Source organism: Strix aluco, chromosome 5 (genome assembly GCF_031877795.1).
Source record: "Strix aluco isolate bStrAlu1 chromosome 5, bStrAlu1.hap1, whole genome shotgun sequence".
Taxonomy (NCBI): domain Eukaryota; kingdom Metazoa; phylum Chordata; class Aves; order Strigiformes; family Strigidae; genus Strix; species Strix aluco.
Genome location: NC_133935.1, coordinates 74,038,665 through 74,052,031, shown reverse-complemented (window position 1 = coordinate 74,052,031; position 13,367 = coordinate 74,038,665). Strand labels below are relative to the sequence as shown.

The 13,367-nt window shown below is 37.9% G+C and overlaps 1 protein-coding gene across 9 annotated transcripts in view; it reads right to left on the bottom strand.

The window, feature by feature from the left end:
• ATXN7L1 (ataxin 7 like 1) overlaps window positions 1–13,367 on the bottom strand; it is a 120,279-nt gene that overhangs the window by 12,439 nt on the left and 94,473 nt on the right. For all 9 annotated transcript variants that reach the window (XM_074827808.1, XM_074827806.1, XM_074827805.1 and 6 more), the window contains 5 exons: window positions 12,853–13,136; window positions 7,969–8,051; window positions 6,864–7,120; window positions 4,401–4,593; window positions 1,856–1,977 (listed from right to left, as the gene is read on the bottom strand). In XM_074827808.1, the coding sequence (XP_074683909.1) occupies window positions 1,856–1,977; window positions 4,401–4,593; window positions 6,864–7,120; window positions 7,969–8,051; window positions 12,853–13,136 (939 nt within the window). The remainder of the gene's footprint in view (window positions 1–1,855; window positions 1,978–4,400; window positions 4,594–6,863; window positions 7,121–7,968; window positions 8,052–12,852; window positions 13,137–13,367) is intronic.

The window sequence follows — 13,367 nt, the reverse complement described above, 5'->3', positions numbered from 1 at the left end:
AAAAGAGCAGCACTGGGTGTGCTGTTTTATCATAAATCAAATCCTAATTACAAGTGTTCTCTCCTGGTATTCTTCCTATGGAGACTGTCAGACAGGAGACTGTTTATAGCACAATTACATAAGGGATTACATACAGTCCATGCCGCCAGAAATGAGGAAGTCCTACTGCCTGGGACTTGCTACGCAAACAAAGCTGCTTATCAGATATGCTCCTCAGTTTAATTTAAAGAAGGGCAAATAACTCTTACCCACCTTTGTAAAGTACTTTGAGAACTAGGGATAAAAAGTAATTTGTAAATGTTATTATTGTTCTCAAAATATGGCCTTGCATCCTTTTACTCTTTGTCTCAGCTGGATGAGGCACAGCTACAGAGCTGTGCTAGCTCCCATTATAAATTAACAGCTTTACGCATACCCCTGCTCGGGGAAGACAGGAAGAGATCAGTCCAGAGCAGTGTTGAGGACAATAGAAGAATACAATAGGGGTTAAGCACTGTCAGCTTCCTGTGTTACACAGACAAGTAAGTACGGACGGAATTCATTAAAATATTAGAGATTACATAAACAGCTAGAATTCTGGAAAACATTTACAATTGGATTTAGTGGGAGCAGGATGAGGCCTGTTTATTTCTTGTATCATATAACTACCATAGAGGTTATTTTTGGGTTTTGTGATAGTAGTGGTACTAGTGACATAATTTCTCAGATGCCTGAGTATCTTTTCTCCTGACAAACAAAGCCAATAGATAACAAGTTTTAATCTTCCTATTTAAGGAAACCAAATCAGTTTTATTTGTGGAAGGCGACAGACACTAGTTAACAGCCAAATTTACCAAGAAGAAGAGAGGAACCCCTTGCAGATCAAGTGTGATCTGTCTCTAAACAGACATGAAACTGGCCCTTTTACGGCAAACCCGACCACTTCCAAACTATGTCTCCCAGCACAGTAGCACTGTTATCATCAAGTTACCAGGTTAGTCAGACAAGTCAAGCTTTAGTGTTTCAAAAATATATTTAAATAAAAATCAAACCTTGTTTATCTAATGGCTGGCATCCAATGAATATAACACAGTCCTGATAATAAACAGTGATATGAAACACTGCACTTTAGTGTCATTACATTGGAAGAATGCATATTCTGTAGCAGAATACCCCCCCAAAAAATCAATCCTATCTGCAGATGCCATGAGCTTTTCAAATACCTATTTTTTTAAAAAGAATTAGCACCTTTTTTTAGAAGTGCAGTCTATTTGAATGTATCTGTGTAGCCAAAGCCTATAGTGCTTGCAACGTGTGTACGTGATATAGAGGTGCTTCGATAGCGACTAATAATCAGAATTTTAAGACCCCCAAAGCCAGAAAGGGCACTATGGACTAAAAAAATATCATATTCCATCTTACGCACAGGCAAATGTGTACTGAGCTCCTTATCTTATAACACGAGTCTTACAGAGCAAAGTCTGAACGGGTGATATGGGTGCATGATACAGGTATAAAAATCTATGCAAAATCTAACCTGTGTGTTATAAAATGATATGATATCAAAACATATCTCCAAACCCAGAAAACACTGAGCTTTAATGCTTTTAAGAAATGTTAACAGAACTACTGAATTATTCCTCTCCAGATTCAGAGGGACTAAAAAGAAGTCCTAAATCTGGCAGAAATTTATGCCAGGAGACTGTTTTGTTGTGCTGCATATTCCTTAACAGAGAAGAAAAAATTTGTACTCATATTACTGCTGTGCCTTAATACAGAGGTAATTTTACGAACGCTTCCTATGGAGCGTTTAACTTAGAACTTTTACAGAACTAAAAATGTTAAACCACCCACCAAGTGTAAAAATCCCACTTACTTCCACATCTGTGAGTTCAAGTGTTTTTCTACCATGGAGTTTAGTGCGAATCGAAAATGGTCCCATCTTCTATCAAAGACATAGTACCCTCTTCCCATTAAGCGACTGCCATATGAACAAAACTGAAAGAAAAGATATTTCAACATTGTTTATAAAAAATATTTCTATGTTATAAAACGATCATCATTTACAGGTCAAGAAACACCTTTGTAATTTGTATCATGCATATAAAACATCTTTAAAAAGGTGTTTTTCACTATCTACAGCATAAATACTTTTTGCATGATATATCAAATATGTACATAATGTTTCAGCTTAGTGTAAAGTATACTTTATATTTCACTAACAAGTCAGTTTACTATTAGGTACCTATGCGTGACAGGGGAAGAATATAAATGCTAAGGTACTGTTAAGGAAACAATTCTGGCTAATAATACTCTTACTGCCTCAGAAAGACAAGTTACACCATTCTGTGCACATTAAATCTCGTAATTGTGTAACAGGAATAAAAATATAACTAAATAGGAAAAAGGTGCAATGGGAGCATCTTTAGTATCTATTTAATAAACAAACAAACCAGTGACATTTCAGAAAAAAAAAAAATTATCATCCATGGCACCTGCGCTACAACAGAACACCGGATACACTCTTCACAGTGTATGAAAATCATCTAGAGGAGTAGTAAATATTTTGAGAATTCTGCAGAGCTCAGGAGTATTTGCACTGCTTCCTCTGAAGAACTTCCTGAAAAGTCCTACTACACTGAAATGGTATGATCAGGAATCTACTCTTTCTTCAGTTCAGTCTTACTGATCTCACATTACGTAGAGAACTGCCGCAACACCTATTTGTGGGAGAGAAACCTGTTACAAATCATCTTCAGAAAACAAGACAGCTCTCCATCATGCAGGGACCAAGTCACACAAATTCTGGCTGAGAACAGAAGCTACTGATGCAGTACAAAAACATCCATTTAAAGTACTTTTCAGCTTAACAGACAGTGAGTGGCAACTGTAACTGTTTATCTTAAGTCTGTTTCAGGACAAGGTTAACCTGGTTAATGAAAACCACCACGTAAGTTGATAAACTGGCCTCACCTCCTAGTGACACAGATCAGTTACCACTAAGAGGTAGTTTAAGAAGCTACCACCTTTTCCCCATCAATTACAACCACCTAGCCAGGAGAAGGACTTTGTAAAGAAAGTCCACTTCAATATGAAATTTAGCAAGTTAGCATGAACTGTGCTGAAGGCAATTTACACCACCTTTTCTGACTTCATGTTGATACAGACTAAGAACAGTTGCACTATCAGGAACTGCTTCAACAGAGAGATGCTAAGATTTCAAAGAACAGATGACTCAGTGGGATTTGCCTTGAAACAGAACTGGGATCCTAAAACAAAATGGCTATGGACAGCCATGCCTCACTGACAGTGCCTGTACAAGAACCGGCTGCACTTAGATTATTTTTAAATTGTGTGGACACACATGCAGTGAGTTTTAAGTTTTTAATTCATAAAGCAGTCCGCAAAAACAAAGTAGAACACAAGAGAATCAAAGAAGCAGGATGTTCCTGCATATCAGAATATTATATGGACTATAATAATTCTTATTTTCTGTGTAAGAATCAAAAACAGAATTTCACCTGACGGTCATTTTATGTTTGGCTCATACTTTTTCCTGGTGTCTGACAGTAACAAGTTCTCCTTTGCTCTAGGGAATATAGACAATGCTACAGTTATCACAGTGTTTGTTTTATTCTGCATATCATATGGAAAACACATAAGTGACATCTTCATTAATTTTATTCCTTGGCTCAGTTTTGATGAGAACCAACTGCTTAGAAGTTTGAGAGTTGCTTCTCGCTTTGTACAGTGTAAACAAATTCACATTGCAGAGACAATGGCACAATGCAGCTCTTACTACTTACAATGAACTTTCTAACACAGGAGAAAGACAAAAACAGCTGCCAGAGAAGCACATACTTAAGCCACCACCAGAGCAGATGGGCTATGCTGTGCTCTAGACTTTCCATTTTTAGATGAATGAAGCAATAGCTTCTAAGTCCACATACACTCACATAAATGATATTTAATTACTGCTTCAAACCAGACCTCAAAAATCAACAAAGCACTGTAATAGCCCTTTGCTGCTGTGTGATTTTCAGAGCTATAACCAACTGCAAGATCCCGTTTCATAAGAACTATGACAACAAAGAGATTATCTGTTCATGTCACATTTAAAACAATGCGACTTTCCTCAGTTTAGCAGAATTACATCGAGTTGCAGTCTACTGAGACGAAAATCTAAAACTAGAGCTTCTGATTTTCTGCTGCTCATCTTGTCCTGCAACCTATGAACTGACCAGTCTTCTCCTCCAACATCATCCCATCCATACTACTTTCTGTTAAATGTATTTGTTCTCTTTAGAATACAGTTTTCAGAATGTATGGTCCCCATTCCTTACATTTTCACTAACTTCTTTTTTCTCCCCTCTCTAATTACATGAGAATAACGGCAAGGCATGCCAGAGACAGACACATACCCCAAGAGGTCTGGGATGGTGTCCAGAAAAATGACAGTCTAATTTCTCAGATTCTTCAGCTCCATCCGCTTCTCCTTCATCACTGGACAATCTGCTCGTTAAATCTCCTCCCATGGAAGGCAGTGGCAGTTCTGGTACGTACCCACTGTGGTTTGAAGAACTGTTGCTGTTTATGCTATTTGCAGATGACGGTCTAGAAGGAGAATATACATTTAAATCATCAGTGTTCAAAGTCTCTGCAAACCTACCTGATGGAGTCAAGCATCAAAGTAAACTATACCAGAAATGATCAGATAAAGAAGGACGGTAAAAGATACAGAATAGCTGACATTTGGTCTTGTCAGAAACATACCATGGGTCATCAAGTTAATGTTAGCAGAAACACCTTTGTATTGCCTGAAATTTTAAATTTGCCAAGATGTTGAGTTTCAGATCTTAAGAGACAAAGAATGCTAAAAATGCAAACAAAAATCAGATGTGCAAAATCTTACATTGCACCATTACTTTGCTACTTGATTAATCCCAAGGGTCCAGTCATGAAATTCTATTTCATACCAAAATCCTACTGAAATGAGTGAAATATAACCAGAGTGTTTAGCTGACACCCTCTACAGCTAGATTAGTAAGTGAAGTAACTGGGAGGACCTCTTGCAGTACGTAGGTTTCCTTTACCTTTGTCTAAAATTCAATAAAACAAAGTGGGAATGCCTTTGCACTACAGGGCGCGATGGTGCCATGCCTTTCAAAGGTAGCTTGGAAACAGATTAGAAATCAGGGTGGAAAAGGATTCTCAATTACAGTCTGTACAACCAAGTTTGTATGTGGACCTCTGAGGCTGGAGGAGATATCTGCGTTGAGCAAAATCCAAAGATCTTCAATCTCATGAATTTATGCTGTCAGGACACAGCAGTCGCTAAGACTGTGGACAGGTGCCCTCTTCTGAACTGAGCAGGGATTGCTCACCAATGTCCATCAGCCAGAAATAATTGCTGCAGTTGCTGATGCGAGGGACAGATTGTGTGAATGCTCCTTAGCCTTCAGGAAGAGTCAGCCAGGTCACCATCAGTGAAACCAGCAAGCTTTGCCTCAGCAGAGCAGGGAGCACTCACACAACCTCTTCCAGCAGCAGCGCTGCAGGCTTGCTGGCTCCCAGCAGAGAGATAGCAAGGCTTTCCTCTGGCACGGCTGCTTGAAAAACAGACAGGACGACAGAACAGAGGCACTGCAGCAGAAACAGAAATGCAGATTGTACAAACACAATGTATGACTGCTAAAATCCTCCTCCTCATGTACCACTACGTTCGCTAGTTCTTCAGCTGACTCTCACTGAATCGCATTCCAGTTTTGCTTCTTTGACTATAACACCTACTACAAACAATGTCTGCCCATCCCTCTGTGCTCCTCTCTACGTAAGAACTGTGTAAGGTCACTCCTTTTACAAGAATTATGCAGAGTTCTCACCAATTTATCTATGGGTATTCTCTCGTTGTCTTTTCACTCAAACCCTGTTAAGGCCCAGCTCTGCCTTGTATGAATAAAATTTCATTATGGCTTGATGAACACACAGAAAACATTTGAAATGGCTGTCTCTGGAAGACTTGAGATAGCAAATATAACAAATATCTCTTTGAAATAGAGACTATCTTACTACAAAAGCCCCAAAATGGGCACCCAATCCTGACCAAGGCTTCTGCAAAGAAAAGAAATATGAAACAAAATAAGTATGAACAAAACCATCTAGTTTAGCTTTATCTACTCCAGCCAAAACTAGTACCCCCAAACAAACAAAACATATGGGAAATTTACTAGAGGATAATTAGAATTCAGTAGATCCAACACTTCATGCTAGTTTTTCTAAAGGGATGTCTTTAGAAGTCTGCATTGTCTTTCTGAAGACTGTCTTAGTCCTTTCTAAGAAAAATCTTCAAAATGAGGAAAGACATGCTATGGACAGTTTCAAATCATTAGTTTTAAGAACTAGCTGCTTAGACTGTCATTTACACTAAATTACACCTTCTTTTACAAGGTATTTCATTGATGTAATTGGTGAAGTATTTGCAGAGAAGAATTCTACACGAAGGTGCAGAATTTCACCACTGATACCTACCCTGATTCATGTAAATAGACTTTTATTCCCAAATGTGCCAGAATGACTTGAATGTAAGCTTTCCTAATTATTACTGACCATTTTAGTCAAAAAATGCAGTTACTCTGAGATTCCGAGCCAAGGGTGGACACCACTCCATGCCTCATTTCCGATCAGACCACAGGCTACCATGGACAGACTTAGGTTAATATAAGCATAGTCTATTCTACTGCTAGCAGAAATTCTTATGTTAATATGTTTTATCATGCAATACATTAAAGAAGTATCAAATGCTTATAAAATAAGCTGTATTAAAGACTAAGACATTTCTTACAGCACCCTCAGAATGCAACATTCCACGCTGGAGAACTGCTTACCTTGGAAGTACAGAATTTGGTGGTCTAGATTTTGCAGGAGATGTTACTTTAGATTCTTGCCCAGAGTTCACTGAGGATCCTGACAGAGAGTCTTGTGCTGGTGTGGGCTGGCTCTGATAGCTTTCCCTTGCAGATGGTGGATGCTCTTTGTCTTTTGCAACTTCTTTTTCCCTGGATCGAGCTTTGTGTTCAGCTAGAAGGATGTCAAACTGTTTTTTACGGCCTGGAACTGCTCGTCGATGATTAAGTGAATGAGTCTAAAAATAGGGTGGTTAAAAAGCATTTGTGTGTGCATGACATTGTTTATGAGTCCTCTATACTTCCGATACACCACAACTCTAAAAGATAAAATCTACTTCAAACAACTTTAGCCACAGTTATGGAAATAAAGCTGTTATTCCACATTATCTTTGATAATTTATGAAGTAATTCTTAAGGAATGCCAACATCAAGGCTAAAATTACTTTTTGCAACAATGTTCATATAATAGAGTCTATTGACTTACCTTTTCCAAGACAGAAAATATAATTCCAATAATTTTAAAATATTAAGAAGTAACATCATTGTAGCTCTTAACTTACAATGAGAAATTGATTTCATTGGATTGAAAAATGTGAATATATTTTAAAGCAAATTTAACTGATCATCTCTACTGACAGGCAGCACATACACATGTTCATTATAAATGTCTTACGTTGCCGCTACTTTTTGACATGAGACATTACTATCATAAGGGCAGCCTCCAAGTAATTTATTATACAAAAATCATGTTAATTTTTAGTAAAAATTGACTATACTTCAACATTGTTGCACATGTGAACCAAAAAAGGAGCATTTAAAATAACAGTTGTGCTTCTACATGAAACGTTAATGCTTTTTGCATAACAAAATGACAAGAAAAAAAAATCTTTTTAGAAATATCAGTGGAATAATGCAGATGCTCTGATTCAAAGAAACAGAATTACTCAAAAGAATTACCTGAAGATAGCGTCTGAATACCATACCCATTGTCTGTAAGACAGGAGCAGGTATGACCTCTCAAACTACTGTGGTAGGATTTAAACTATAACAAAGCATCTGATATTTTATCTTCTAAGAAAAATACCTTGCAGGTGAGCGATCTTGTGCAAGGTTTCTTTGTTTCAGGATCCAGTACTCCACAGTGTTTATTTGGGTCAAATTCTCTTTCTGTTTGACGGGGGGGGTAGGTAGAAAAAGGAGAAAAAAAATAGATTAGTACAGAAATTTTAACCAGAGTAGCTATAATTTTTGCCCGACAGAGCTTAATTCAACCAGGCTCAACCTGAACGACTGATCCCAACCTCAGCATCCTGTAATAGTGCCACATGCATCACACATGCAGTTGTGCGTTTTTTTGTCCTTGTATGTTGAGTTCAATTCCCTCTCTAACACTGGCTGCCTCCGAGGCCGTGAAATATAGCATTTACAAATCTAGCTTCTGACTTTGGCTAAGACACATATAGACTAAATATCACAAGTGCTTTGAACAACATTTCTTTGACATACTCAGAAAATCTGAAAAAACAACCTATGGTGTCTCAGAAGTTAATACAAGATTCGTAGTGGCATTTTAAAAGCAAAATTTGTTAAATCTGTCCCCTAAATCTGTGTAAAAAAAATGTGCATGTTAGTTATTATTTCCCTAAGTGAAGCAAGGCATGGAGTTTAAAGTTTGCAGAGATTATGAAAAAAAGGCATTTACATGAGTTCTACTCATGATTAACATTAAAAGTGCATTAATATTTAATATGCTGTATTTGCATATTTCATTTTCATTAATATTTTAGTATTTATATACCACAGATAGCATCACCTCCTTTAGGTTATGTTAATATAATTTTAGGGCTTGCATTACAGAGCTGTAACAAAACTATGGACATACACTTTTAAGTTTATGCCACCAAAAATCTACCATTATCTTTATATACCTTGACATCATATGTTTTAATTGGCAGACTGGTTTGCTTTTGTTTGGTAGAGGAATATAAACTATTTGCCAAAGCCTATCTTCACTATACAGTAGTGTTACATTCAGATATAATAAACATCCTGTACTCAAATACGACATTTAATCCGAGGATCTAAAAATTCTTTATAAACAAACAAATCAGAGCAAAGACGAAGGCAGCAATTCACAGCTATGTTACAATGTTATGACAGCATCCCAGCGAGTAGAACAGCTGGAAGAAACGTGAGACCAAGTAGCCTATGTTAGACAACAACTGTTGTCCAGATATCACAATTACTAGCAGTTTTATGTATTCTGCTATATGGGCTTAAAAGTGATAAAACAAACATTAAACGGTTATGTTATCAACCTGTTAGCAGAGACATACCAAAAAGTGAGCTTGGAAAAAACAGTTGGCACTGCTTTTTTGGTGAAATCTACAAAGGGACTGAAATCTGTCACAAGTAGTTGTGATTTCTGTGGCCATTACAGCACAAAAAAAACCCTCCAAAAAGTTGCTGTGTATGGCTAAGTATAATAAACATTTTTCCATACTTAATGGATGAAAACGCATGTTCATGAACTAAAGCAGTTAATTGCTCCTGGTTTTTGAGTATATGATGTTCCTATCACAGTTTCTTGAATCACCCGCCTGAAAACCTTCAACACAAATTAGAAAACAAACTAAATAGACTATATGGACTTATAAAAATGCCTTCAAATGCAAAAATCCTGAGGGTAATCACAAGGCTGTGGAATGTGTTCTGAAAGTCACCAAGAGAGGACGGTTTTGGACCAACAGGAAAGCATACTTCAAAAATCAAAGTGCTCCCTTTGGGAGTATCCAGATTGCTCCTTGTCAATAAGAGTGTCCCAACCAAGCATGACTTGCAGGACTGATTAGAGCAAAGGCAGTTACTAGGAAAACATACAGAGGTAAAATCAACACAGGGAATTATAGTCAGAAAAAGTGGAAACCTCCGGCATCTACTGAACAACAAAATAACATGCTTTCCCTGAGAAACAGAAAATACTAAACAAACAGAAAACCACTTCTCCCGGCTGAAGCATGTGTGGCTGTTCCAGGGAAATCATGGACATCTAATTGCCAGCTACAGATGTGCCTGGTTTGGGCAACACATTAAATGAAGATTATCACCTTCTTACCAATAACGAAATGCAGCTTCTCACTACCTCTGTATTGGGAAATGTTGTGAGAAGCCTTAGACTCTTGTGCACAGGCACAACTTCAGAAAGCTGTTTCTCCAGAACGGATTCCACTTCTTCATGTTCGGTGGATAAAGTTAAAAGCATTCATTATAACCTCACTGAAAGAAGAGGAAGGGCCAAAACTGAATAGTCTCAAACTCCTGTTTGCAACAGAACAGATATTCTTGGTGTAAACTGGGCATCTGCATTCTTTAACTTCACCCCAAAGAGAACAAGAACTAAGGAAGATTTAGGAAAAATTTTTTTTTTGCTACTAGGGAACACTGATCCATTTATGCTGGGCAGCTACAGACTGTCTTTTGTGGTTCCACAAGCTGTTTCCTCTCTCTCACCAATGACAGTGCTCCTGAAAAGGGGGCAGGTTCATTCATCACCCAAACAACCACCAGCTCTCAGCAAAGAAAAAAACTCTAGCCACAGTAGGGGAAATGGTGTGAGAGAGCATGGAAGTTGCTAAAAAGGAAAGAAAACAGATGTAAACTGGCCAGACCTATTAAGAAGCTTCAAAAATTAACAGCTGTACAGTTTCATAGCAGCGAACTGAGGGACACCTAAATGCCCTAGCCAATGTCTCATTCTTTTAATGTGAAATGAATGAAATTTATGTGATATCTAAAATAATCACCTCATTGACCTTCCAAGATCTTTTTCTCAGCCTTTGCACAGTTCTGTATAATAATGGAAAGGAATCCATCACAGTGACACAAAATCTACAGGCAATTCATCTACAGTGCTCTCAGGACTTCTATTTGCATCATCACTAAATTACTGCATTGCTGCGTCAATACACGAGGCAGAAGAAGCAAGACTGATCAGATTCTAAATCTGATAATGACAGAGGAGCTTTAAAAAAGTATCAATTCTGTGGATTTGTCAACCATATAAAAGTAAACTAATGCCTATCGAAGTGCTCAAACAGTCCTGTGCAGAAATTTCCACCAGTGAAACATTCCCTAGACTACAAGACACTGTAAGTGACAGGTTCAAGACAGAAGAGCGATAGAGTCACCTCCACAGAAAAAGCAAGCAAGTTGAAGGAAAGCCCTACAGAAATTATTCTCCTTTACGAACACATTTCAGGAAGCACCTGTACAAAGAAGGTACACGTATCACCTACAGCCCTGCAGTGGTATGTGGTGACACGAGGCAAACAAGTATTTCAAATAATATCAGTTTCAACTGCTCAAGCAGGAATTCAGAATTGATTAGCTAAATTCAGCATCTAAACCATGAAAGGAAATAATAGGTTAAAAGAAGCCAATATTTTAAATTAACTGCAAAATATATAGAGTTTTTATTAGGATAACAAATTGGATATTCGCAAGTGAAATAAGGTTTAAAAGCCTAATCAGCTACTTTCTCATCATATTTTTTGTTTTGTCGTTCTGTTTTTTCATATGCCACCTTTAACTAGTTAAGAAAGCAATCAGTGTACCGAGCCCTTTAAGGCAATGGCGTTGTTCCATACCCTACACAGCCCTAGCAAACACCTCGCACTGGTCTGGAATCGAGCCAAGGTGGCAGTACCATAGGCTAAGTGCCAAATTTGAGAAAATGAAAAAAATAAACCTGATATTCAGTCAAAAAATAGGTCACACATTAACTGGAAATGAAAGCATTTATCTTGTACAACTTATATTTGGTTCATAACTAGTGCACATTTAGAAACCATGTGAACTAACTTTCTGCCAAACTGACGACCTAACGCGGATCATGCTGCCATTAGCAAAATTAGCCTTTCAGTACACACAAGAAGTTCCTGCCCAAATCACAAAGTACTGCCAGCTGATGAATAGACCCTGCACAGCTTCTGAAGCCATAAACTTGAGTCAGTTACTTTTGCTTTAAAAAAAAAAAAAATAAATTTCCTCAAAACACTTGGTATCCTTTCATTCAGAACAAAAATGTGTTTTCAGCTTTAGGGGGCAAATTCTTTACTCGCTGCTCAACAGCTGGCATGGGTCACTGCTGGGGAACTCCACGGAAAAGAATTCTTCCTCCCAATGGATGGCAACTTTTCTAACAGAGCCTCTGCCCTTCCATGACGGGGTGTTCTGTGCTTCGGTGGCAGATTTGCACAGGGACCTGCATCCTCAATACAGCCCCGCCTAAGGCCATCCAGGGCATTTCCACATTAAATGTCACTCCCACAACCCCACTGTCCTGTGTTCCTGAGAAAGATCAAGCCACTACAAACTTCTTCACACGCTACAAACACCTTCACTCGTGTGAATCGCAAGGGCAGCAGGATGGAGGGGAATTATGACTTTTAAGACTTCCCCACCATTTCCCCTATCATCTTAGAATTTTCTATTATATTCTATTTCTATAACCAAGAAAGAAGATTCTTTAAAAAGTCATGACTTGGTGGATAACCAAGTTGACGCCTTAAACCTCAACTTTCAACATGGCTATACCAAAGTCACCCAACCAAGGCACATTTTCTTTTGTTGTAAACAGACTGAAATTACATAATAGCATGAGGAAGCCTTCTGCCTTTCTGTTTTAATGAATTTACTTCCTTAAAAGTTTGTATTTGGCCTGTTGACCAGTTGAGAAACGCATTAAACAGTCTAACTTCAAGCTAAACGGAATGTGTACTTTGAAAATATTTTACACGTGCTAAGAGCATGAAAGCCTTCTTTTTCATATATGCAAACTGGCATCTTACAGTAAAAAAATCAAACCAAAACCAGGCTACAGCATTTTATTAGTACATTATTTCTGAGTTACAGAAATATTAATGAAGACAGACGGACTACCTCAAAGATGAACTACAACATCACTCACCTGAAAGTCTTTTGTAAGGCTTGTTACTGCTTTTAGTGCCATTTTGGTGTTTCTTGTCTATTGATGGAGCTACAATTCCTTTGCCGTTCAGAATCTTTTCTGGTGACGGTGGCACTGACTTGGATGTCAAACCAGATTTAACCAAAGTTGGAGCAGGTATGGTGGATGAAGAGGCTGAAGAGGAGGTGATGGTGGTAGTGGTTGCAGAATTCATTTTAACATTGGCACCATCTGCCTTCACTAAGTTAGGAATTTTCTCTAGACTGACTACTGGAACAGGAACGCTGTAAAACCAAAGAAAAATCTTCAAGTTGTATTTTCTGTACCAAAGATTTACAGTTACTTAATCCCCTTCCACAGATACAAAAATTTCGACGCAAGTGACACAATATCTTCAGATCAGGCTAAAATGAATACTTAGTACCATTGTTGACTATTTTTGTTCAATTAAATGTGTACAAAACCAGGCATCTGTAAAGCCTGGCAATGTAGAAAACTATGAAAATTAACCTTTT